This window comes from Heterodontus francisci, chromosome 33, assembly GCF_036365525.1.
Source record: "Heterodontus francisci isolate sHetFra1 chromosome 33, sHetFra1.hap1, whole genome shotgun sequence".
NCBI classification, from domain to species: Eukaryota; Metazoa; Chordata; class Chondrichthyes; order Heterodontiformes; family Heterodontidae; genus Heterodontus; species Heterodontus francisci.
This window is the reverse complement of record NC_090403.1, coordinates 39,402,966-39,428,420: the sequence shown is the minus strand read 5'-3', so window position 1 is coordinate 39,428,420 and position 25,455 is coordinate 39,402,966. Positions and strand designations below refer to the sequence as shown.

General features: G+C 42.2%; 1 protein-coding gene across 6 annotated transcripts in view; it reads right to left on the bottom strand.

The window, feature by feature from the left end:
* mpp2b (MAGUK p55 scaffold protein 2b) overlaps positions 1–25,455 on the bottom strand; it is a 565,073-nt gene that overhangs the window by 117,016 nt on the left and 422,602 nt on the right. For 5 of the 6 annotated variants that reach the window (XM_068013331.1, XM_068013332.1, XM_068013333.1 and 2 more), the window contains one exon: positions 2,808–2,926. In XM_068013331.1, coding sequence (XP_067869432.1) covers positions 2,808–2,926 — 119 coding nt within the window. The remainder of the gene's footprint in view (positions 1–2,807; positions 2,927–25,455) is intronic. The other variant, XM_068013337.1, reaches the window with a different exon arrangement.

The window sequence follows — 25,455 nt, the reverse complement described above, 5'->3', positions numbered from 1 at the left end:
ACTGTGCCGCCCCATTGAGTAGGATCTTTTTCTTCTGGGTACAACCTAAAACTGCGTTGCATGCTTCATACAAAATCCTCTTCACCAGCCTCAGATGAAGAAGCTCCAAGGCAAGTTGATGGCTCCTGACACTACTCACCAAGACCATCACCATCCCCAGCACATCAGGATACCAAACGTTGATGCAGCATGCAAATCATTAATAATTAATCTGTCCAAAAATCAATCTGAATTGTCATAACCCGAGGTATATTTCCGCCTTTTAAAAGATCCGAAAGACCAAGCTTGGCATGACAATAATGCGAGTTTGTCAACCAATTGTCATCAAAATTTAATGATCTAGATTTAAACTTGATCTACAAAGAATTAATTTACTGTTACGACCAGGTAGAAAGATGTCTAGGGGTCTTTTACTGTCTTCATCTGGTGTTATGAGTTTAATTTTAAACACACTCCCCTTTGTGAATCCTTGTTCACAACTTTCCAATTATAAGGCAAAGAAATGAGCACGAACAGGCCTTCATAGGTTTAAAGAAGAAAAGTGAAATTTACTAAACCTTAAACTTAAACTCTAATATGGTTCATGCCTACGGATATACGACACGCTCATGCTAGTCTGCACACACGATATAAAAATGCAAAATAGGGACTGAAAAGACAAGTAGAACAGTTTGAGGCAATATCTTGCTACTATTTCTCAAGCTTGTTGTAATCCTTGATTGAAGATATGGTCTTGCGTTTCATTGGGGCCCAGTATTAGTCTTAAACCTTGTTCATGTAGGAAACCTTTTCTCTCTCTGAGTTTATGTGTCTTCAGTGGTTTCAGTTCCTTGAGTGATGAGCAGGCAGATAGGAGAGTTGTTGTTCTCAGTTCCAGGAGAGCTCTTTACTCCATGAGCACATGACTTTCTCTGACCTCAAATCCCTTTGCTGGGGGTTCAAATTCAAAAAAACTCCCAAGTTGACAGCAGGTTAGTCATGTGACTAGCTCCTTATATGGAAGAGTCTCTTCACATCCTTTGTTGGAGGTTCAAATTTCTCTGAAACAGCCAGTTAGCCATGTAACTACAAATGGTCTGACCACTTCTGTGTATTGGATAGCAACTGCTGAGTTCCCATTGTTTCAACATTGTCTGGTACTATGTAAATGTCCTTCTGTCAGGGTTTGCAATTTTTAAGTTTTAATGTTCGTGTGGCGAAATAACGTGTGCCTCAGTTTTGGTAGGTGGGGGTTTGCCTGACACTATCATTCTGCAAATGGAGAAAAATTTGATTCCAGTTTTAGTGTTTATCAAAGCAAAAATTGAATTGGCATTAGGCATTTTCAAAAAGCTTATGCAAAAATCAACCGTTGAAGAAATCAATCTCAAAGTCTCAAACAACTTATCCAACAGTGTTTCTCACCTGACTTGAATTAACCAGGCAGCACTTCTTTGTAATTTGCAACCTCTCAGCTATACATTAATCATTAAGTTTTATGCATGTAAATCAGTGGTTTTGATTCAATTACCTGCTACTGGGTGCCTGTGTCATGAGCCAATGTGGGACCAACATGATTGCATGGTTGAACAGGTACAGAAGAAATTTAACAGCACTCTGTGGTGATCTCAGTGGAGCAGCCAGAGAGTGTGGGAAGTATTAATCTCATTGCTTTTTGTCAGCAATTGCTGACAAGCAGGCACAAACCTAGAAATATTGATTGTCAGTGCGAAATGCTGTTGTTTGGCATGTATGCTAACAATGCATCAATGAGAAACCAGATTGTACCAGATGGGTGCAACAAATTCTACATGAAATTTGCTAACAACTGAACTGTTGAAACTGCTATAAATAATGTTGTTTTATAATAATTAGATAAATATAATGTTATTCCTTTTTATTCAGTCTTGAATTGCAAAGAAACCTGAAAAAAGAACATCACTCACAGCCTGGTGGTTGTATAAAACATGTCACCACACATTGTTGGGTTAAGAGGAAAGACTATTCATCTGTTTTTCCAATTAATCTTCAGCCTTACAAAGGAAGGCATTTATACTGAGTGATGCCTTGCAGTTCCTCATGTCTTACATTATATTGTAAAACAGATGGTTCAATTGAACCTTACACACTGGTATCTATGTGTAAAATTACCCTGCTGGCGAGTGCCTGAATAATGAGTGCTGATCATGGTCCAGTATATCCATTCCTGATGTCACTGCAGCAGAATCTTTCATCAGAGAACTTTCTAGACAAGTTCCTCTTCCTTAGACAGCCTCTCACTTTTAAAGCAATACATGGAACAAAAGCTTTTCCAAAAAAATACAATTGATCCCTTTGCAATGTATAGGAACCGCTCACAATTCAGATCAATGCTGTTTTTTTAATTCTTTGTAAATTAGGTAGAATGCATTTGATTCCACTTCATTTTTTTGGTGTTGGAATACACAGCATTCTTCCAAGTATTAAGTATAGCACCTACTGGCTGTTTTTCTATATTCTCTTCTTAAAGGTAGCTTTGAAAAAAGTTCATTCTCAATCTTTCAGTCTTTGGATCAAATCAATTGCCCATATCTCAGTGGGCAATCAACCTGCTTTTTATCTTTCAACAATTTTCTGGCATTTGTCAGCAGTTGAGTTGGAAAACACATCTGAATATCCATTACATTTCATATGATAAGATCCAACATCTGCACAGCAGAAGAGACAGGCTTGCAATAAATCAAGCTTTAGCATGCTTCATGGCGCAGCTCTATAGACTTACGCATTGCATTAAACACCCAACAAATTAAGAAGTATAACACAAGCGTCTGTATAGGTTACATAACTACCTTAGCTAGTGATCGTACAATTGGGCTCTCCATGATTCCCCTCAGGAAGAGTAAATCTAGATCCTTGGCTCCTGTAGAGTTTGGCAAGTCATTCAAGTTGTCCAGGACCTGCTGCATAGCTAAAGGAAGAAAAAAGTGCACATTTCAATATGGAGTGCCCCTTATATGGGAAACCATTAAATACTAAATAAAAGTCTATACAAATTACTTGGTCAAATGCATTGCCAGGTCCTGATAAGGTGCTATGAATGCAAACTCATTGGTCAAGCTGTTCCCTGAAAAAAATATCATAAAATAAAGTTGCCTTGTGTGAATTATTTTAAAGGTTACAAATGTTTAGCTTGAAATAACAACTTGCACTACCTTGGCAGTTTTATTGTAGCAAAAATGTGCAGAGGCACTTTGTACTGAAAAACTGGACACTGAGCAGGAGGTTGTGAGGAAGGGTGTGAAAGTGACCAAATGTGCGATTGAAGAAATAGATTCTGAGGAAGCTTTTGAAAGTGTCTCAAGGGCTTTGGGAAGGGAATTCCAGAGTATTGGGAAGTTTGAGCTCTGGCAGTAAGGTTGCAATGGAAGAAGTGAGAGATGCACAAGAGTTAGAAGAGTGTAATGTGTGAGGGCAGAGGTAGAGTGGGGCAAGGCCATGGAGGCAGTTACAGATAATTAGAACTGAGAAATCAATCAGCAGCAGAATAGGTAGCCTGTGGAGCTGGGCATAGACAAAGGTGTTAGCTGAGAAAGATTTATTGTGGGGTAAAATGCAGGCAGTATGTTCTTGATGAGATTTTGCTTGCGTGGGCTGAAGCTTAGGAGGCCTGCAAGTACAGCATTGGAGAAGTTGGGCATAAAGATGTCTGGCAAGGTGTTTGACATTCTCATCTTGTTTCCGTGTCTAAGATCAGCTTATCTGATTTAACAAAGCACAGTCATGTGGGCATCATCAATCTCAACAATAGGGAAGTAATGAAGTTGGCTAGCAACAGCTGCGACAGTTTACAGCTGGTATAGTTAACAGCAGCAGGCACAGCTAGAGCAGAGGCATTACATTGTTCTAATGCCTTTTGCTTCAACAGGAGATAGTACTACAGGAGAAAGGTTATAAATAAAAGCAAAATACTGCAGATGTTGGAAATCTGAAATAAAAACAAGAAATGCTGGAAATACTCAGCAGGTTTGGAAGCATCTGTGGGGAGTGGACTAGAGTTAACGTTTCAGGTCAGTGACCCTTCATCAGAACTAGAGAAAGGTTACACTTGACACTGGGAATGAGCTGTTAGAAGGGCTTTAAGATGCCATAACAAACCTATTCAGCAATATGCACAATATTGTAAATTTACATTTATTTAAATATACAGAGCATATTTTATTTATGTTAGTAACATCTGTAACTAAACCAAGCAATCTGGACTAGACAATGTAAGGCCTGTATAATTTTGCCATAACCATTTACACATGGAATGATGCTGTTTACACCTGTCAAAAGAATGCATTGGCTGCACATGAAGCCTAGATGTCTGAAGATGCTCGTTCTTTACAGACTGGTCACGTAATCCTAAAATGTTACAAGGGGAGATGTCTAGACATTTATCGCTCCATTGTCTATTGTTACCATGTTTTTGTGCTTAGACTGCTGGTTAGAGAAACCATGGCAGCAGATTTTTGTGCAGAACTGTCCAATGTGGTGTCAAATTCTGACTCAATAGAATTATGAATGCAGATTAATGGAATTGAGATTAATGACAATTTCCCAATTGTGACATGACTGGGACAGAACTTTATCTTGTCACACTGGCATACTTCTCCATACAATGTCTGGCTACTAGCTATCTCTAACCAGCAGTCATGTAAAGACAAGCAATAACAAGGGATGATGGAGAGGCACTGATAAGTGACTGAGATTGAGACATTTGAAAGTGCTGTCTCTAACATTGAGGGATTATGGAACAATTCACTAGATAGCATTTATCCTTTAAGCTGCATCAGCATTGCAGGTATCAGAGAAGTGTGTGGACATTTCTCAAATTAAACAGATTCACAGTCACCATGACTCTGACTGAGGTCAACTAACTGAGTGCAGACCAGCAGTCTAAGTTGTGAACTTCCTGAAATGTGTACCTCTGTATCACAAAAGAAAACGCATTTACAGAAAAGACAATGTGTTTACCCACACAGCCTCTGAGGTGACTAGCATAGATTCATTTAAAGGTAAGCGAGATAAACAGACAAGAGAGAAATGGATTGAAGGATATATTCATAAGATCATCGGAAATTGGAGCAGGAGTAGGTCATTCGGCCCATCGAGCCTGCTCCACCATTCAAACAGATCATGGCTGATCATCTACCTCTATGCCATTTTCCCCCATGTCCCCATATCCTTAAATGTCATTAGTATCGAGAAATCTATTGACTTCTGTCTTAAACATGCTCAATGATTGAGCTTCCAGAGCCCTCTGCTATAGAGAATTCCACAAATTCACCACCCTCTGAATAAAGAAATTCCTCCATATCTCAGTCTTAATTGGTCGGCCCCTTATTCTGAGACTGTATCCCCTGGTTTAGATGAAGAAGAGTGGGAGGAGGCTCAAAGAAGCATAAACACTGGCATGAACCTGTTGGGCTGAATGGCCTATTTCTGTGCCGTAAATACAATGTAACTACGTAATACGAAAGGGTGAAGGAGACACCGTTGGCATATGAGTCCAGTTCAAATACAGTGGCTCCTGGTTATCACATATTTTGGTTTACCAGTTTTTAAAAAACTGAAGTAACGAGAGTTTCACCAATTAATTTATAAAATGTTCAAGATAAATCCTTTCACAAAAAAAATCACTTGGTTCTTCATTTCAGTCAAATTATTTTTTCAGAGGCTACTGCACTTCAGTGAGAATTGTTTCGCCCACAGCATATTTAGCACTAACAACAATACATTGACATATATGTGTGAGTAAAATAGTGAAAAAAAGTATTTAAGTTGATAATCAAAATCTAATTAGTCAAGCAATTTAAAGAACAAGTATTTTAGAATTAATGAGGAAGCTGATGATAAATATAATTCACTGATTGTATTTAATGTTATCAGTTTCAAGATAATTCATGCACTGCTAAATTTCATTTGTGACATTACCCTTCCGTCTTCCCTCATTACAGGACGGGCACAAATGAGGATATGACCATTTAGCGAATGCTTGCTCCAGAATTGTTACATTTTGGTCATTTCATTTTAATTTTCACACTTTAGGCATTCTTTGCCACTATATTTTACCTTTTAACCAACAAAATAGAGCAGTAAGTTCTGGAACCAACCAGAGAGCAGGTCATATTAGACTTGGTATTGTGTAACGTGGCCGGATTAATTAATGACCTCAGAGTAAAGGCACCTCTAGCTAGCAGCTACCACAATATGACTGAATTTTACATCCAGTTTGAAAAAAAGAGGAGTGGGTCTAAGACTAGTATTTTAAACTTAAATAAGGGCAACTATGTGGGCATGAAAGCTGAGCTAGCTGAAGTGAACTGGGTTACTAGGCTAGGAGACAGGTCAATAGAGAAGCAGCAGCAGACATTTAAGAGGATGTTTCAGAATACTCAGAATAAGTATATTCCTACTATAAAGAAAAATTCTAAGGGAGGACCCACCATCCGTGGTTAACTAAAGAAGTTAAGGAAAGCATCAAACTGAAGGAAAAAGCATATAATTGTGCAAAGATGAATGGCAGGTCAGATGATTGGTGTAGGGGGTAACATATTAGCATGGGTAGAAGATTGGCTGGCTGGCAGAAAACAGAGAGTATGCATAAATGGGTCCTTTTCTGATTGGCAGGATGTGACGAGTGGAGACCCGCAGGAGTCTGTGCTGGGGCCTCAACTTTTTACAATTTATATCAATGACTGAGATGAGGGGAGTGATGGCATGGTAGCTAAATTTGCAGATGACACAAAGATAGGTAGGAAAGTATGTTGTGAAGAGGACATAGAGAGGTTGCAGACTGATATAGATAGGTTGAGTGAGTGGGCAAAAATGGAGTATAATGTGGGAAAATGTGAAATTGTTCACTTTGGCAGGAAGAATGAAAAAGCAAAGTATTTCTTAAACAGGGAATGACTGCAGAATTCCAAGGTGCAGAGGAATCTAGGTGTTCTAGTGCATGAGTCACAAAAGGTTAGTATACAGGTACAGCAAGTAATAAAGAAAGCTAATGGAATGCTATCCTTTATAACGTGAGGAAATTAAAATATAAGTAAGGATGTTATGCTTCAGTTGTAGAGGGCATTGGTGAGACCACATCTTGAATACTGTATGCAGTTTTGGTCTCCTTATTTAAGAAAGGATGTGAATGCGTTGGAGGTGGTTCAGAGGAGGTTTACTAGATTGATACCTGGAATGAGCGGGTTGTCTTATGAGGAAAAGTTGGACAGACTAGGCTTGTTTTCACTGGAATTTAGAAGAGTGAGGGGAGACCCTGAATAGTTTTGACAGGGCGAATATGGAGGGGATGTTTCCTCTTGTGGGTGAGTCCAGAACTAGGGGACACTGTTTGAAAATTAGGGGTCACTCTTTTAGGACAGAGATGAGGAGAAATGTTTTCTCTGAGGGTTGTATGACTTTGGAATTCTCTGCTTCAGAAGGTGGTGGAGGTGGGGTCATTGAATATTTTTAAGTTGGAGGTAGATTGATTCCCTTGCCTAACAAGAGTCTAAGTTTATTTGGGGTAGATGGGAGTGTGGAATTCGAGACAGAAACAGATCAGCCATGATCTTATTAAATAGCAGAGCAGGCTCGACGGGCCTATCGTATGGTCGTATAGTAAAATAGAATGGGCTCAACCTTCAGTTTGCCCTGACACCCACCCCCCACCGTATCCGTATTCATCACCACCATGTAATAAACTGAGAGAATGTGTCCTTTTGGAAGTTAATGTCATCTTTCCCATCAATTTGTTTATTGGTTGAGGACCCCCCTGTCTTAGAACTTAAGAATACACTGTGCACCATAAAAAGGATAACAAACTGTTACAGCTGATAGACTGAATTTTTGGTTCAATTTCTGTTGAGAGAGACATGCAGGAGAAATTTTACAGATTTAGCTTTCTGTGCCTATTTCACTTACAGCAAGCATCCTTTTCACTGTGAGCAGAAAAAGCACAGGATTAAAACTGAGTTTAAAGGAGATGATAACACAAAATTTCACAATTCAGGTAAGTAAGGGAGTCTCCATTACAATTTATATCACACATTATCTGCCTGAAGTGAGGTTTATGTTCACGCCAAGTGTTCTTCCTGATCGCCTAGCTAAGGACCATTGAAATTATCCAAAAAGATTCAAACATCTGAAAGATAAAACTTTATGTTGAATTCTCTCTGGTCCAAATTGCACTGCCATACCAAAAGCTAATGAATGGACATTCATTAAAAAAAATTATAAACTGTGAATTTGACAGTTACGAAATGTTTTTTTTTAAAATTGCATCAATCAAGGTTATTATTTTCTGAAGTATCAGAGCCAGTCAGAAACATGATCACAAATGATTCCAGGATAATATACTTCAGATGAAGCATTTCATTAAAGCTCTCAGAAATATGACCCTATTTATGAATCTTAGCATACAATTGATGGCAACAATTCAAAATTATGGTCTCCATATCATAAAAAAGGGCCAGCATTAGCTGTCAAAATAACAAGGCTAATTAATAGCACTCAGAGCTATTTATGGCTAACTAGTACAGCAACTTCAGGTGAGGAGCAGGTGCCCACTACAATGCGAATATCGACGAGTTGCGGTCTGAGCTACATGACTCCGCCAGAAGCTTGGCGAAAACGGCAACTTGCATTTAGCCTCTCATTTATCTTACTGAAGAACTTGCTGTATTTGCCCATTAAACTTGCAACAGAAATTCAAGTCTGGTTATTACAAGTGTAAGTTCTTTTTTCTTCTTTGGCCTCCTTGTCTCGAGAGACAATGGGTAAGCGCCTAGAGGTGGTCAGTGGTTTGTGGAGCAGCGCCTGGAGTGGCTATAAAGGCCAATTCTAGAGTAACAGGCTCTTCCACAGGCGCTACAGATAAAATTGGTTGTCGGGGCTGTTACACAGTTGGCTCTCTCCTTGCACTTCTGTCTTTTTTCCTGCCAACTGCTAAGTCTCTTCGACTTGCCACTCTTTAGCCCCGCCTTTATGGCTGCCCACCAGCTCTGGCGATCACCGGCAACTGACTCCCACGACTTGTGGTCAATGTCACAGGACTTCATGTCGCGTTTGCTGACGTCTTTAAAGCGGAGACATGGACGGCCGGTGGGTCTGATGCCAATGACAAGCTCACTGTACAATGTGTCCTTGAGGATCCTGCCATCTTCCATGTGGCCGATGGCCAAGCCATCCCAAGCGCCACTGGCTCAGTAGGGTGCATATGCTGGGGATGTTGGCCACCTCCAGGACTTCTGCATTGGAGATACGGTCCTGCCACCTGATGCCAAGGATTCTCCGGAGGCAGTGAAGATGGAATGAGTTGAGATGCCGCTCTTGGCTGACATACATTGTCCAGGCTTCGCTGCCGTAGAGCAAGGTACTGAGGACACAGGCTTGCAACACTCGGACTTTTGTGTTCCGTGTCAGTGCGCCATTTTCCCACACCCTCTTGGCCAGTCTGGACATAGCAACGGACGCCTTTCCCATGCACTTGTTGATTTCTGCATCGAGAGACAGGTTACTGGTGATAGCTGAGCCTAGGTAGGTGAACTCTTGAACCACTTCCAGAGCGTGGTTGCCGATATTGATGGATGGAGCATTTCTGACGTCCTGTCCCACGATGTTCATTTTCTTGAGGCTGATCATCAACAAAGAGGAGCTCCCTGATGAGGACTTTCTGTACTTTGGTATTCACTCTAAGACGGGCAAGGTTGAACAACCTGCCACCTGATCTTGTGTGAAGGAGTGTTTTGAAAGGCTTTTTCAAGTGAATTTAGAAACTTATCTAACAGTTGGATAAGAAATTCTGTTAGTGTTGAATCGTGGGCAGCCCTTCTACTTGGAGTAATGTAGCTTTTTTGGTTTGAGTCTAATTTTGCTGCACACCAGGGAGTGATCGGTGTCGCAGTCCGCACTGTGGAAGCTGCATGTGATTTGGACACTGTTTATAGAGGCTCGCCTTGTGATGATGAGGTCCAGCTGGTGCCAACGACATGATCTTGGGTGTTTCCATGAAACCTGGTGTCAGGGTTTAGTATGAAAGAACGAGTTGGTGATGCAGAGGTTGTGACAGGTACACAATTCTGGAGGACGCCAGCATCGAGGAGGCCGTCCTCGCACCACCTTCCCCCCTCACACACCCTTCCCCCCTCGTGCTCCCTTCCCCTCTCACACCCCTCCGCACCCCCTTCCCCCCCACCTCCTCCCCTCTCGCACCCTCTCCCCCCATCCCTTCCCCTCTCGCACCCTCTCCCTCCATCCCTTCCCCTCTCGCACCCTCTCCCCCCATCCCTTCCCCCCTTGCACCCCCTCCCCCCTTGCGCCCCCTTCCCCCCCTCTCCTCCCCCTTCCCCCATGAAATTGCACAGTTTACTTGTTCAGGCCCCTGTTCTGGGATAGCAGCTAACAACCCCACTGCCTTGTGGGCATCTCGGGAGAGACCAAGGCTAAGGGAGTAAACCCTAACAGAAAATCCGGAGCGGAACCCCTAAGGCAGTCATGTGTCACCTTTGGCATGTTTCCAGCAGTTCCTGCAGCCATACCGGTGCCAAACGTCGTGCTCTGCACTCCTTTGGACCCCACTAGGAAGGTTGAGAGGGGGGTTTTGATGCTTGGGCAATTCACAACCTCCATACATTCCATCCAGGAATGCGCCATGGAGTGGTCACTCCATAGTCGCCTCACAGCGACCAAAACAACATGGAAGGCAGCAGTTACAGGTTATAAGTCCAGCTCAATTGGCTTAGAGATTGGGTGCCACGGGTTGCCTTTGTCGGTGGGAGAGGTCATTGCATCTCACTGGGCAGCTACCACCTACCTCAAACTGGGCAGCCTCCAGTCAAAAAGGTTCTGTCCCGCCACAGTCCACCTGCTTCAATGGGTGCTTGGAGCTCAGGGTCATTGCCCGACAAGTGGACTGTAACACCGCACCAAACAGCATGACAATAAAAGGAAAGAAGGTATCAGCCCTTCGTTTTGCAAGCTGGAACGTCAGAGCTAAGTGTCCAGTCTGTTGGAAGACCTTACACAAATCAACGATTCTCGGAAGACATAATTAACAACGAGCTCAGTAGACTCAGTGTGGACATTGCAGCACTTCAGGAGACACGCCTCCCTGCGAGCGGATCTCTAAGAGAGCAAGACTACACCTTCATCTGGCAGGGTAGGGATCCTTAAGAACCAAGACAGCATGGAGTTGTCTTCGCCAACAGAAACTCTTTGCTCAGCATGATAGAGCCACCTTCAAATGGCTCAGAACGCATACTGTCCATCCGACTGCTCACCGCCTCTGGCCCAGCACACCTACTCAGCATCTATGCTCCAACACTCTGCTCCCCACCTGAAGTTAAAGACCAGTTCTACGAGGAACTCCATAATATCATTAGTAGCATTCCCAATACCGAACATTTGTTCATACTGGGGGACTTTAAAGCCAGGGTTGGGGTCGACCATGACTCATGGCCCTCCTGCCTTGGGCGCTATGGCACTGGAAGGATGAATAAGAATGGACAAAGTGTAAGTACCCTTTTAACAATGCGATCAATGTTAATAACTGTCAATCAACCTGACTGATATCAAAAGTTAATCATTACATGTGTGAAATCTCATTTCTTCAGGCTTCTAAGTTTTCAAAAATGTCAATTTTTTTTTCTTACTTTTCCTGTCTTTTTTTCTTTCAATCCCTCCCTTTTGTCCTACTTTGGGACAGATCAGCCATGATCTTATTGAATAGCGGGGCAGGCTCAAGGGGCTGAATGGCCTACCCCTGCTCCTACTTCTTGTGTTCTTGTGTACCTGATTTGACATTGAACTCATTCACTTTAATTCACCCTCCTTCCTGTGCTTATTTCCCAATTCTTAAACCTACTTGGTTAAGGAAATACTGTTGGTTGCACTGTTCACTCAGGTTCCAGGTGCCCTGCTTGCCTTGCTGCATCATTATCAGCTCACGCTTTTTTTTTTGAGCTGAAGGGTGCAGGAGCATGTCAAACTGATGGCAGACACCAAAATCTTACCCAATGGAAATGTGTGAATATCACCCTGCAACAGGTTAGATTCATCTAGGTTGCAATGTTATCTATTTTATTTTCTGCTGTCTTTTATTATCTGCAGTAAAAGGAATACTTGCAGGCAATAAATTCTACCTTTCCCCTTTAATTGCCATAACAGGGTCGCTGTTCTATAGAAAGTGATAATGACATGTTTTCATTTCACAAAATGATAATGGCCATTTGTCTCAGAAAACATTTGTTTCGTTGATAATATACTCAAATACCGAGCCTGTTCCCTAGTGTGGGATCATAGTGTGCAACATTTATCCAGGGCTGATTCAGAACTGACTGCGCACTAGGGGGGGTCAAGTCAGCCCTGAAAATGCTACAGCAGTGTTTAATTAAGCGTCCAATTACGCTGCATGTGACTCTGCATGAAACTTGCTGCTAAGATAGAGAATTTAATGGAGATTGTGATTGTGGTATTTTAAACTTGACTGGCGTGTTATGCATTATTAAAGTAGATCCAACCCAGGTAATGAAGGTAAACTTTTCATTAGTTCACTCATGAAGAGAGCAGTATCAACCATCCATCCCACCTTACTTCCCCACAGCTCTATGCAGGGGCATTGTATCCTTGTATGGAAGGTACAGGCCAGCCATTTCAACTGTACCAACTCAAGATAGTAAACAAGAAGCTAAAAATGAAGAACGTACAAGCAATAGAAAATAATTTTGATTTTAAAGGAAAATAAAAATAAAAATGAAGTCAGTGAAAAATCAGAAAACGGTGAACATAGATCATAAGAACTAGGAGCAGGAGTAGTCCGCTACTTCAGCGGCGGACTCGGAAAATGCAGCCCGACGTGTTCTTTTGTGCTCCTTTTTTTCCTTATGTGCATCCTCTCTCTGTCCAGAAACAATGGAATACTGTTTTATGCAGCTGCACTGTAACATTAGAACATAAGAACTAGGAGCAGGAGTAGGCCGTCCGGCCCCTCGAGCCTGCTCCGCCATTCAATAAGATCATGGCTGATCTTTTCGTGGACTCAGATCCACTTACCCGCGCTCCCACCGTATCCCTTAATTCCTTTATTGTTCAAAAAGATATCTACCTTAGCTTTAAAGACGTTTACTGAAGAAGCGTCAACTACTTCACTGGGCAAGGAATTCCATAGATTAACAACCCTCTGGGTGAAGAAGTTCCTTCTTAATTCAGTCCTAAATCTGCTCCCTCTAATCTTGAGGCTATGCCCTCTTGTCCTACCTGCCAGTGGAAACATCCTCTCTACTTGTATCTTATCTATTCCCTTCATGATTTTATACGTTTCTATAAGATCCCCCCACATTCTTCTGAACTCCAATGAATATAATCCCAATCTACTCAGTCTCTCCTCATAAACCAACCCCCTCAACTCCGGAATCAACCTAGTGAACCTCCTCTGCACCCTCTCCAGTGCCAGTATATCCTTTCTCAAGTAAGGAGACCAAAACTGCAATAGCAATAAGATGCAAGCACCGAGCAAGCTGCATGGAACTGTAGAGGCCAGAAATGTCTCAGGCCTAACTGCTGGTCTCTGCTGAGTTAGCTGATCTCCATCACCAAGGCAATAGGGTGCTGCAACTGACTTCGCATTCCAGGCTTGTGAGTAGGTGAAATAAAAGCTGCCCAATTTTACTGGAAAGTGCAACGTGTAGACTGCAACCTGGGCCAGGATGAGGCTCATCTGTGAAGTCTAACTCCTCATGGTTGAATTGCCTGCCAACACTCAGGAATGAAGAATCACAGGGCTACGGGGGCTCATAGAGCCATACATGAAGAATTAGTCCTTCAGAAGGGGAGAGATGAAGAAAATAATAAAAGTGTGTGGACAAAAACAGCGGCAGCTAAATCCTGAAGAAAGTGTGGGCCAACGTAACATCAATATACTCATTGCATCCTGGCACTACTTCATTCACATCAAACTGAATGTCCAAATATTCCAGGGTTCATTTGGTTCCAGTGTCACTTTATTTTTTTATTTTTCAACATTTCGGAAGTTGGAGAGGTAATTTAGTTCACAAAAGATTTTATTTTCACTGAAATACTGTAGATAATAATCAAGCAAAGCAAGTTTCAGATGAAGTTTATTGTGCAGTTTGAAAAAACAAATATGCTTTCAACACAGCACTTAAATCCTTTGCTGCCAAAGTAATAGCTACCTAAAAATAGATGTACATATGTTGCTGCCACCATTAACAAAGGCCAACTGTAGCTGATAGATTTCCTGTTCTGAAGATTTCAGAGACATTGGGCTGCATTTTCCTTCTAAGGTTGGGAGAAGTTCTGGGCCCCGATCTCACACCATATCGGAAATAGATCCCCAATGCAATATTCAGCAACTGGCCAGATTAGTGGCCAAAGGGTGCACTCGCAGTCCAATTAAGGATGGCAGATGGGGTCTCAAGGCGGGAGGGCCAATGAGGTATGTAGGAGGTATGTAGGCTGCTGATGTATGTAGGAGAGAGGGTGCCTCCACCTTGAAACACCCTCTGAACACTTATTAAAAATGTAAAAATAGAAAGAGGCCACAGCTGCCTCATAGAGAGGGAGTCCTTCCACAGGGCAACCTGTAGCCATTGTGGTATGGCGGTTGCGGGTGGGGGGTGTGTTGGGGGGGTGGGGGTGGTGGTTAAAAAGGCAACAGGAGTGCTGGCCTCAACCCCCACCCCAGGCTGCAGCCGGGAGACCCCCTCGGCTCACTAGAAGTGCTTTGGCCTCCACAGGGGGCCTGCCTGCTGACTTGAAAATTCCAGTCAGCATGGGAGAAGGACCTTAACAGACCCCTGAATTAGCTCTATTGGCTGTCTGGCACTTGTGTGCTGGTAGCCGTTTCAAAACAGCTCTGGGACGGAACTGTGCTGGCGAATTGGCTCGCTGGCCAGTGGTGGGAAAATTCCAGGCCCACCCACCTCCAGTCCCACCCCTACTGGACCTCGAAAATCCAGCCCATGGAGTCATTCCTTAAATAAAAGATATGACAATACTCTTTTGATATCAGTGATTAGGGATTTGATGGAAAAAAAAGTAGAACCTGATCAGAGAGTGTTTCATGAGTTAATATTTAGTTTTAAAGGACATAAATACAGCACTTCTGGACTTTGCACCGATTGTAGTTAGGGGTTGAGTAGCACAGTGGTTATGTTACTGGACTAGTAATCCAGAGGCCTGGACTATTGATCTGGAGACATGAGTTCAAATCCCACCATGGCAGCTGAGGAATTTAAATTAAAATAATTAACTAAATCTATAATTAAAAAGCTAGTCTCAGTAATGGTGACCATGAAACTACCGGATTGCCATAAAAACCCATCTGGTTCACTAATGTCTTTGAAGGATGGAAGCTTACTGCCCTTACCCGGTCTGGTCTACATATGATTCCAGACCCACAGTTGACTCTTAGCTGCCTTCTGAAATGGCCTATCAATCCACTCAGTTTTATTCGAGAAGGTGGCTCACCACTATCTTCTCAAGGGCAATTAAGGATGACCAATATATTCTGGCTTTGCAGGTGAAGCCCACATTCTATGGATGAATGAATGGAAAAAAAAAATCTATATATGCCTCCTGATCAATACTGAAATATTATTGTATTCTATAAATATGATACCATTATCCAGGTTTGATAAATCGGTTAAAAACTGAATCTTAAATCAATAGAACTATTTTAAACTGACAGTTTATTTGATACACGGAACTAAAAATTCTGTAGCCTGCATACAAAAACAAAACATAAAAATGGTGGAACTCAGCTCCATCAACTGCAGATCTAATCCATGTCAAGATATTCTCTCTGTCTCTCTCCCCCCTTTCAGACGGAACAGTGTGTAGAAGATGACACTGATATGAATTTTGAAGGATACACAGACGCTGAGGATATGTACATCATTTGTACTATTACCATACCTGCTGGATGTTAGACAGACTAGTATCAACTCCTGAATCATCAAATCAACCCATTTTGCTTTCAAATTCCAGCTCATCCATCCACATTACAACTTGTTCCAATCTCAAATTCTATCTCATCCATCAGTAACAAATTTTGTCCCTATCTCAAACATCACCTTTACAGGCATAACACAGAAAGCCTAGAATGATAAAAGGTTATTTATCCCTTGAAGATCTGTTCTTTCACAGGTTATGGATAATCTGTTGTGATATAAATCCGATCCGACTCATTAACCCTTAGAAGGAAAACTCTGCATAAAGGACAATCAAGCAAAGCTTCAGAATTTTAATCCATCCTTACAGTTCCACTATTCAATGCAGGTCTACTCCTATCCACAGACAATACACTACACAAACCCTCCCAGCCCAACAGCATGGAATTCCACACCTTTCACCTGCACTTGTAGCCACAGCATTTACATGGCTGGTTCAATTAAGTTTCTGGTCGATGGTAACCACCGACCCCACCCCCCACTCCCAGAATGTTGATGGTGGGGGTTTCAGTGATGGTAATACCATTGAACATCAAGGGGAAATGGTTAGATTCTCTCTTGTTGGAGATGGTCATTGCCTGGCACTTGCGTGGCGTCAATGTTACTCGCCACTTATCAGACCAAGCCTGAATGTTGTCCATGTCTTGCTGCATGGAAATAATTTGGCAGCATGAAATGTTCTGTGGGACATATGATCCTCTCAGTCCTTCCTTAGACTTATAAACATTCAATTGTCATTCCCAATCAGATACGTTTTTAAAAGTGTTTTAAAAATATTTATCATTGCAAACCCAGCTGCCTTTCTTGTGAGTCTATTTCTCATCTATTTTATGGGAATTTTTAAAAAAAACTATAACTTCACTTCAGGCTTGAACTTCTATTATCTAATTTTGGGCTTATTATCCAGTTCAAATAGCCTGTACACATCTGCATCTACATCAGAAGTTTAAGTGCCTCGATCATATCCCTCAAGATTTCTTTTCACTGCAAACAGATTCAGAAACAGAGAATCACTCCTCATAATTGAGAACCTTAACCCCAGAAAATGTCTTGTCACTCTTCTCTGAGCCCTTTCCATTACATCAATGTTCTCCTGAAGTTAGAGTGCCCAAAACTACATTCAGTATTCCAAAGGTGATCTCAGCAATCAATTAATTATTCAAGGTTGAAATGACTTCTTCTGACTTAATCAGTGTCAGCTTACCTTATAGTACTTGCACATGCCGTAATTATATAGAAGTTGCAATGTGGAAAACAGGCCATTCGGCCGAACTAATCCATGTTAGTTCTAATCCTCCATACAAGAAACAGTCCTAATCTCATGTCCTGATCTTGTAGTTAAAACCTTTTACTCCTTCAACTACTTATTCAACCTATTCTTAAATGTTGACATGATCTCTATCTCGATTGCTAACTCCAGTTCACAATCCTGTGTAAAAACGTTTCTCATTCATTCTGTCCTAAATGCTTAACAATTAATTTTATAATAATGTCCCTCATTCTAAACCCCTCAATCATTGCAAGCAGTCTGTCTCTATTACTTTTGTTAATCAGTTATATTAGATCATCCCATAATCATCTTTGTGCTTCCTAAAGCACCCCTAAAAGGTATTGCTGGAAAATAAAGCTGCTGCTGTAGGTGAGCTTCAACACACGCCTCAGCATTTCTGACCATGTGCTGTCAGATAAACAACATGCACTAACTAATTGCCCCACTAAAGCCATTAGTTACCATGCAAGCAAACCATATTCTTGGCCTATAGAAGTCCAAAAGGTCAGATAGATATGAATTGCTGTACACTCATTGTCCAGTAGACAGTTTATTTCTCTTAATTCAAAGTCACTGACTTCAAATTATCTGATAATCAGAGTAGATGGTATACAACATTATCTAGCTGAAGTTATATGGAGGATACTGCAGATTGCTCATCGTTACAAAATTACCCAGAAAATGGCAGTAACTGCAAAATACACACAAAACAGGCAAAAGTGAGGTACAACAATCATAACATGACTGGTTTATTTTGTGAAAACCACAAGCACCAAACATGATTGCACAATGCATTCTACTCAACATTTTTAAAGTAAGCAAATGTTGTTTCTGTTTCAGTTATTTCGGACAAATCTGTCAGTCTACATTTAATGGGGGGGGGGGGGGGCGGCGGCTGTAGAGCAAATGTGACAAAAAGCAAGTGAAGCATTGGAATCAACAAAATAAATGCCAAATATATTGAAACAAAATTAAAGATTAATTTTATTAGAAAGTAACTAGCAGTACATTTCATGGCTGGGTTACAAAAATATCAAAATCGATCCTGTCTAACAATTTGGGAAAAAAAATTCCCCGATCACATTTTGAACACACAAAGCACAGACATATGCCAAATATATAAAGTTAATGCATTATATCAGCCAGAATCTTATATTCTTTGACAGTCATGTTAATTAAACAGTTTTCCAGCTGTATCACTCACTGCTACACGTACATCTCCCACATACGCCTGAAACACCTCCTACACTGCCCTCAATCTACTTAACTGCACAAAGCATTTTACTTCCTATCAAAAAATGACTGAGTGCATAAAATGTGAGCATTCAATAGCTGCAATAAGAGTCTCTTGAATTCAAGGCTCTATTTCCAACATATTCCTACAAATGATAATGGTAACACAAATATTACAGTGCACATGCATTATCAGTGCTCTCGCTCAGAGTCTTTTATCATGCCAATATAGAAAAAAGCAGTTGATTAAAATGGACATTTACTCAGGTAAAAACAAGGCATCATAAAAATGACTGTTAATTGGAAGAACCAAAAGAGAATAAATTTATAGCCAGCACTACCAGTGATCTGTTACTGTGCCTACAGGATGGAGCTATACTGTAGCTGCCAATCTCAAATTAGCATCTGTTAAGTGTGACATGCAGTCAGCAGAATGCAGTTCTTCTTCTAGCTGCACACCCTGCCAAAACAGACAAAGGTCAACCACAAAGGAGCTGTGTGTGCTTGGATTCAGGCACAGGGTTCTGCTACCAGGCTGTTCACTTTTAACGTGAAGAGCGCGATGTCTTTTTGGATGCCTGGACACATTAAAATGCAGCTTCTTTTTTTTATTCTTTCATGGGATATGGATGTCGCTAGTAAGGCCAGCATCTGTTGCCCATCCCTCATTGCCCTTGAGAAGATAGCGGTGAGCTGTCTTCTTGAAATGCTGCAGTCCATTTGATGCGAATACCCCCACAGTGCTGTTAGGGAGGGAGTTCCAGGATTTTGATCCAGCGACAGTGAAGGAACGGCGATATATTTCCAGGTCAGGGAGTCAGAAGGCGGGTTACTCACCACAGAATTCCCAGCCTCTGACCTGCTCTTGTAGCCACAGTACTTGTGTAGCTGCTCCAGTTCAGTTTCTGGTCAATGGTGACCCCCAGGGGTTTCAGCCATGGTAATGCTGTTGAATTTCAAGGGGAGATGATTAGATTGTCTCTTATTGCAGATTGCCATTGCCTGGCATTTGCGTGGTGTGAATTTACTTGCCACTAATCAGCCCAGGTCTGAATGTCGTCCAGGTCTTGCTGCATATAGACACAGACGCTTCAGTATCTGAGGAGTTGCGAATGGTACTGAATATCGTACAATCAGCAGCAAACATCCTCACTTCTGACCTTATGATTGAAGGTAGGTCATTGATGAAGCAGCTGAAGATGATTGGGATAGGACACTACCCTGAGGAATTCCTGCAGCAATGTCGTGGGGCTGAGATGATTGGCCTCCAACAACCACAACCATCTTCCTTTGTGCTAGGTATGACACCAACCAGTGGAGTTTTCCCCTTGATTCCCACTGACTTCAGTTTCTCATGGGCTCCTTGATGTCACACTCAGTCAAATGCTACCTTGACATCCAAGGCAGTCATTCTCACCACACTTCGAGTGCAGCTCTTTTGTCCATGTTTGGACCAAGGCTGTAATAAGGTCAGGAGCCGAGTGGCCCTGGTGGAACCCAAACTGAGCATCAGTGCGCAGGTTATTGCTGTTTAAGTGGCGCTTGATAGCACTGTTGATGACACCTTCCATCACTTTGCTGACGATCACAAGTAGACTGATGGGACAGTAGTTGGCTGGATTGGATTTGTCCTGCTTTTTGTGGACAGGACATACCTGGGCAACTTTTTCATACTGTCAGGTAGATGCCAGTGTCGTAGCTGTACTGGAACAGCTTGGCTAGGGGCGTGGCTAGTTCTGGAGCACAAGTCTTCAGTACTATAATAGGGATGTTGTCAGTACCCACAGCCTTCTCATCAGGCTAGTGTTGTACAGTGAAATAATGTGAGATCAGCTCCTGGCAATAAGGCTCATGTCTTGTCCAACGCACTCCTGGCCAGTCTTCCACATTCCGAAACGCTGATGCCCATACCCTAAATTGCACCAAATCCTGTTCACCCATCAGCCGTGTGTTCACTGACTACACTGGCTCCCAGTTAAGCAACGCTTCGATTTTAACATTCTCATCCTTGTTTTCAAATTCCTCCATGGCCTCGCCCATCCCTATCGCTGTAATATCCTCCAGCCCTACAACTCTCCTCTAATTCTGGCCTCTTGAACATCCCCGATTTTAATCATACCACCATTAGGGCCATGCCTTCAGCTGCCTAGGCCCCAAGCTCTGGAATACCCTCCCTACATCTCTCCGTCTCTCTACCTCGCTATCCTTCTTTAACACAGTCCTTAAAATCTCTCTCTCTCTTTGACCAAGCTTTTGGTCATCTGCCCTGGTATCTTCTTAGGTGGCTTAGTGCCATATTTTGTTTCATAAAGCCTGTGTGAAGCGCCTCGAGATGTTGTATTTATGTCACACAGTTAACGTAGTATAAGTTGTTTTTGCTGCTATGTTGGGGAGGGTGAGTTCAGGAAATGGGGAAAAAGGAGAGCCTATCACATTACTTGGCTTCTCTCCCAGTTGGGGGAAATTTGCATAATGTGTTGGACTTTGAGATGACAGCTAATTAGAATTTTCATAAACAAATGATGAGGAGGTATGATGACTGTGTAGGTGGAATTCACATGATTGTCCCCATTTATCAGCACCAGTGCAGCTCAACAGGCCAGCTTTATATTATTATTTTATTAGGGGGAGACGATGGCATGCTGGTGACATCACTGGACTAGTAATCTAGAGGCCCAGTCTAATGCCTGGGGATACAGGCTCAAATCCCACCATGCCAGCTGGTGGAATTTAAATTTAATTAATAATAATCTGGAATTGAAAGCTAGTCTCAGTTTTGGTGCCATGAAACTATCGATTGTCGTAAAAACCCATCTGGTTCACTAACGTCCTTTAGGGAAGAAAATCTGCCATCTTTACCTGATCTGCCCTACATTTAACTCCAGACTCACAGCAATATGGTTGATTCTTAACTGCCCTCTGAAATAGCCTTGCAAGCCACTTGGTTAAAGGGCACTTAGGGATAGACAACAAATGATGGCTATGCCAACGACGCCAATATTCCCGGACAGAATTTTTAAAAAATTCTCAACACCTAATACAAACTTGGTGAGAGATTCAGAGTTGGCAAAATTCACATACCAGTGAAAGAATTCTTTGATGTGAATCTGCACCCTTGATACCTTACACAAGTTCACAATATTGACCAGGCTTCCAGGGAAGGGGTCAATGCAGGCAAAGTGCAGCAAAGGGGCAAGAAATCTACTTGGTGAGAGATTAAGTTGCTGTTATGTAACTTTCAACAGCTAATTATACAAAGTGCCATCTCCTGACTGGAAGCCGACCAAATGGGCAATGTGGCGGGTGGATGAGGGGAACACCAGTTGTAGCATGCAGCTGCCAGGGATCCTTGGGGTTGGTTCCAGCAAATGTGATGGGGACAGAGGCCCACAATCCAGGATTGGGGGGATGCAGATGTAGCATGTAAGAAGCCGTTGATCAGGAGGACTGGGAGTGGGTGGGGGATGGTTTCAGATCGGGGCTGGGGGATAGTGGAATGAGATGGGGGAGGGGCAGGCGCTACCTTGAGGAGCCTAGTGGGGAGTCCTCCTACTCCTCCTGTCACACAAAGTGTGCTAAAAGAGAGACATTTACCATCAGGAGCCAGTAGCTGTCAAGTTTCCCAACCCCTGGGAATCTCACACAGTAAATTTCAAATTGGCTCCCAAATGTACTGTGGAAACCCGATTTAACAATGTTAATGAATATTCCGCCTCTTTGAGTAGGACGCTCAGATGTTCTGATATCTTACATACACAGAGTTTTGGTGGCGCATTCCATGCATTTCACTTTTTAACGCCCCCGACCCTCCTCTCCTTCCCATTGTGAGGGGTGTTAATATTAAAATCACAGTATCTGATTTAAGTGGGTTACACTGTATATACAATTCAGTTTAAAACTCTATTAAAATAGACTTCATGTAAAGATCACAATGAAGATGTGTTTTCACCATCACTTGTTACTGTGCAAGCATTACTGCTATGTTAACAGCTTCCACACTTCTAAGCTGTTCCAAGGAACACATTACATCACTGTTAGAGGTTCTCTTGCAGAATGACATAGTGCCTCTAACTCCACATTTAGTATTTACATTGATTTATGTTTTGGTGGAATTATTCTTCAGCTCCCTCACAAGTGCTTCTTTAATAATCCCTGAACTACACACTGCCTTGCAAAGAAAAAAAATTGCATTTATATAACGCCTTTTGAGACTTCAGGATGTCTGAAAGTGCTTTACAGCCAATGAAGTACGTTTGAAGCGTAGTCGCTGTTGTAATGTAAATAATGTGGCAGCCAATTTGTACACAGCAAGCTCCAAAAAACAGCAAGTGCAAGGTTCCTTTCCCTTCTTCTACCCATCTTGGGTGCTGTATGGGACCAGCAGAAGATGTGACACAAAATGAAAAGGCCAGAATTAGGAACGCTTACACTGGTATTAGACATGCATACAGACAACTAGGAGAGTCACCCGGTAGAAATTTGTCTCAGGCGGTGGCGCAGAACAGGCAATATCGGATTGGCCGCTTGTTATATGCAGCACCTGGTGTTCAGTTCCAATGCAGTCAATTAAATTAAATACTAGTCATGGCATATAACATATTTTAATAATATTTTCATTGCACATTTCTATGCTGTGCAGTGGCCAATGTAATTAAGAAATCCAGGAGTGGAAAGGACTGGACAGTCCACCAGCCAACTTTTATTAGAAAGAACGTATACGTCAGAACCTCACTGGTACAACAACTTTACTCCGTGCTAGTATAAGTGGTTCTGCTTAGGACAAAAAGGGTCCAGATTATGGTCAGATCCAGTTTCCCTTTGCGACTATAGGCAAAGCTTAAAAATGTAAATTAAATTAATACTGATTGCATCAGCATCACAGCTTTCAAATATCAGGTCCTCTGCTATGGTGGGTGTACATGCTACTCAGCTAACAAATACAGAGTCTGCTACTGAGATACATGTCAGCTGGCACCAGAAGCAGTGAATTGTTGGCTTTCAGCATTTACTGCATTTACTATAGCACAACATCTTAAAATCACATTAGGATCCTTAGTTTCAGTGGACACCATGGGCCAGATTTTCAACTGCCAGCGGAGTTGGGACTGGATGTGGACGTGATGTAAAAATCTCGATCCCGGAGTTCAGGGGGATGGGATACAGAGTGGAGTTACAGTAGGGGGTGATGCACAGTCAAATAAAGAAGAGAAAATGAGTCAGTCCGGAAGGCAGAGCAAATATAGACCGGTTAAGGCACAAGTGAAAAATGCAATGCTGGATTGCATCTACTTTAATGCAAGGAGTCTTACTAGTAAGGCAGATGAATTGATTAGCACATGGCATTATGATATTATTGCTATCACAGAGACATGGTTGAGGGAGGGACAGGATATTCCAGGGTATAGAATCTTCAGGCATGACAGGGGAGGGAGTAAAAGAGGAGGTGGCATTGCACTGTTGATCAAGGAGACAATTACTGCAGTAAGGAGGGATGATATCTTAGAAGGTTCCTCAAATTAGGCCATATGGGTAGAACTTAAAAACAAAAAGGGGGCAATCACTTGGCTGGGAGTGTACTATAGGCCGCCAAACAGTCAGGGAGAGATAGAGGAGCAGATATGTAGGCAAATCTCAAAGAGGTGTAAAAATAATAGGGTAATAATAGAGGGGATTTCAACTTCCCCAATATCAAATGGGATAGTGCAAATGTCTTAAAGGGGACGGAATTCTTAAAATGCATACAGGAGAGCTTTTTGAGCCAGTACGTAGACAGTCCTACAAGAGAAGGGGCAGTACTGGACCTAATCCTAGGGAATGAAGCCGGACAAGTGGTAGAAGTGTTAGTGGGGGAACATTTTGGGGATAGTGACCATAACTCTAAGATTTAAGGTAGTTATGGAAAAGGACAAAGATGGACCTAAAATAAAGGTACTGAATTGGGGAAAGGCCGATTTTAAGATGATAAAACAGGATCTGGCCAAAGTAGCCTGGGAGCAGCTACTTGTGGGAAAGTCAACATCAGATCAATGGGAGTCATTCAAAGAGGAAATAGTGAGAGTTCAGAGCCAACATGTACCCATTAAGGTGAACGGTAGGACCAACAAGTCCAGGGAATCCTGGATGTCAAGGGATATAGAGTATTGGATCAGAAAAAAAAGGAGGCTTATGGCAGATTCAGAGCGCTGAAAACAGTGGAGGCACGAGAGGTGTATAGAAAGTGTAGGGGGGCACTTAAAAAAGTAATTAGGAGAGCAAAGAGGGGACACGAAAAAACACTGGCGGGCAAGATAAAGGAAAATCCTAAGGCATTTTATAAGTATATTAAGGGCAAGAGGATAACCAGGGAAAGAGTAGGGACCAAAGTGGCAATCTGTGTGTAGAGCCGGCGGACATAGGTGAGGTTTTAAATGATTACTTTTCATCTGTGTTCACTATGGAGAAGGACGATTGTAGGTGTAGAGATCAGGGAGGGGGATTGTGATATACTTGAACATATTAGCATTGAAAGGGAGGAAGTATGAACTGTTTTAGCGAGCTTAAAAGTGGATAAATCCCCAGGCCCAGATGAGATGTATCCCAGGCTGTTTTGTGAGGCAAGGGAGGAGATTGCAGGGGCTCTGACACAAATTTTCAAATCCTCTCTGGCCACAGGAAAGGTACCAGAGGATTGAAGGACAGCGAATGTGGTACCATTATTTAAGAAGTGCAGCAGGGATAAACCAGGTAATTACAGGCCGGTGAGTCTAACATCAGTGGTAGGGAAAATATTGGAAAAAATTCTGAGCGACAGGATTAATCTCCACTTGGAGAGGCAGGGATTAATCAGGGATAGTCAGCATGGCTTTGTCAGGGGGAGATCGTGCCTGACTAACTTGATTGAATTTTTTGAGGCGGTGACGAAATATGTAGATAAGGGTAAAGCAGTTGATGTAATCTATACGAACTTCAGTAAGACTTTTGATAAGGTCCCGCATGGGAAATTGGTCAAGA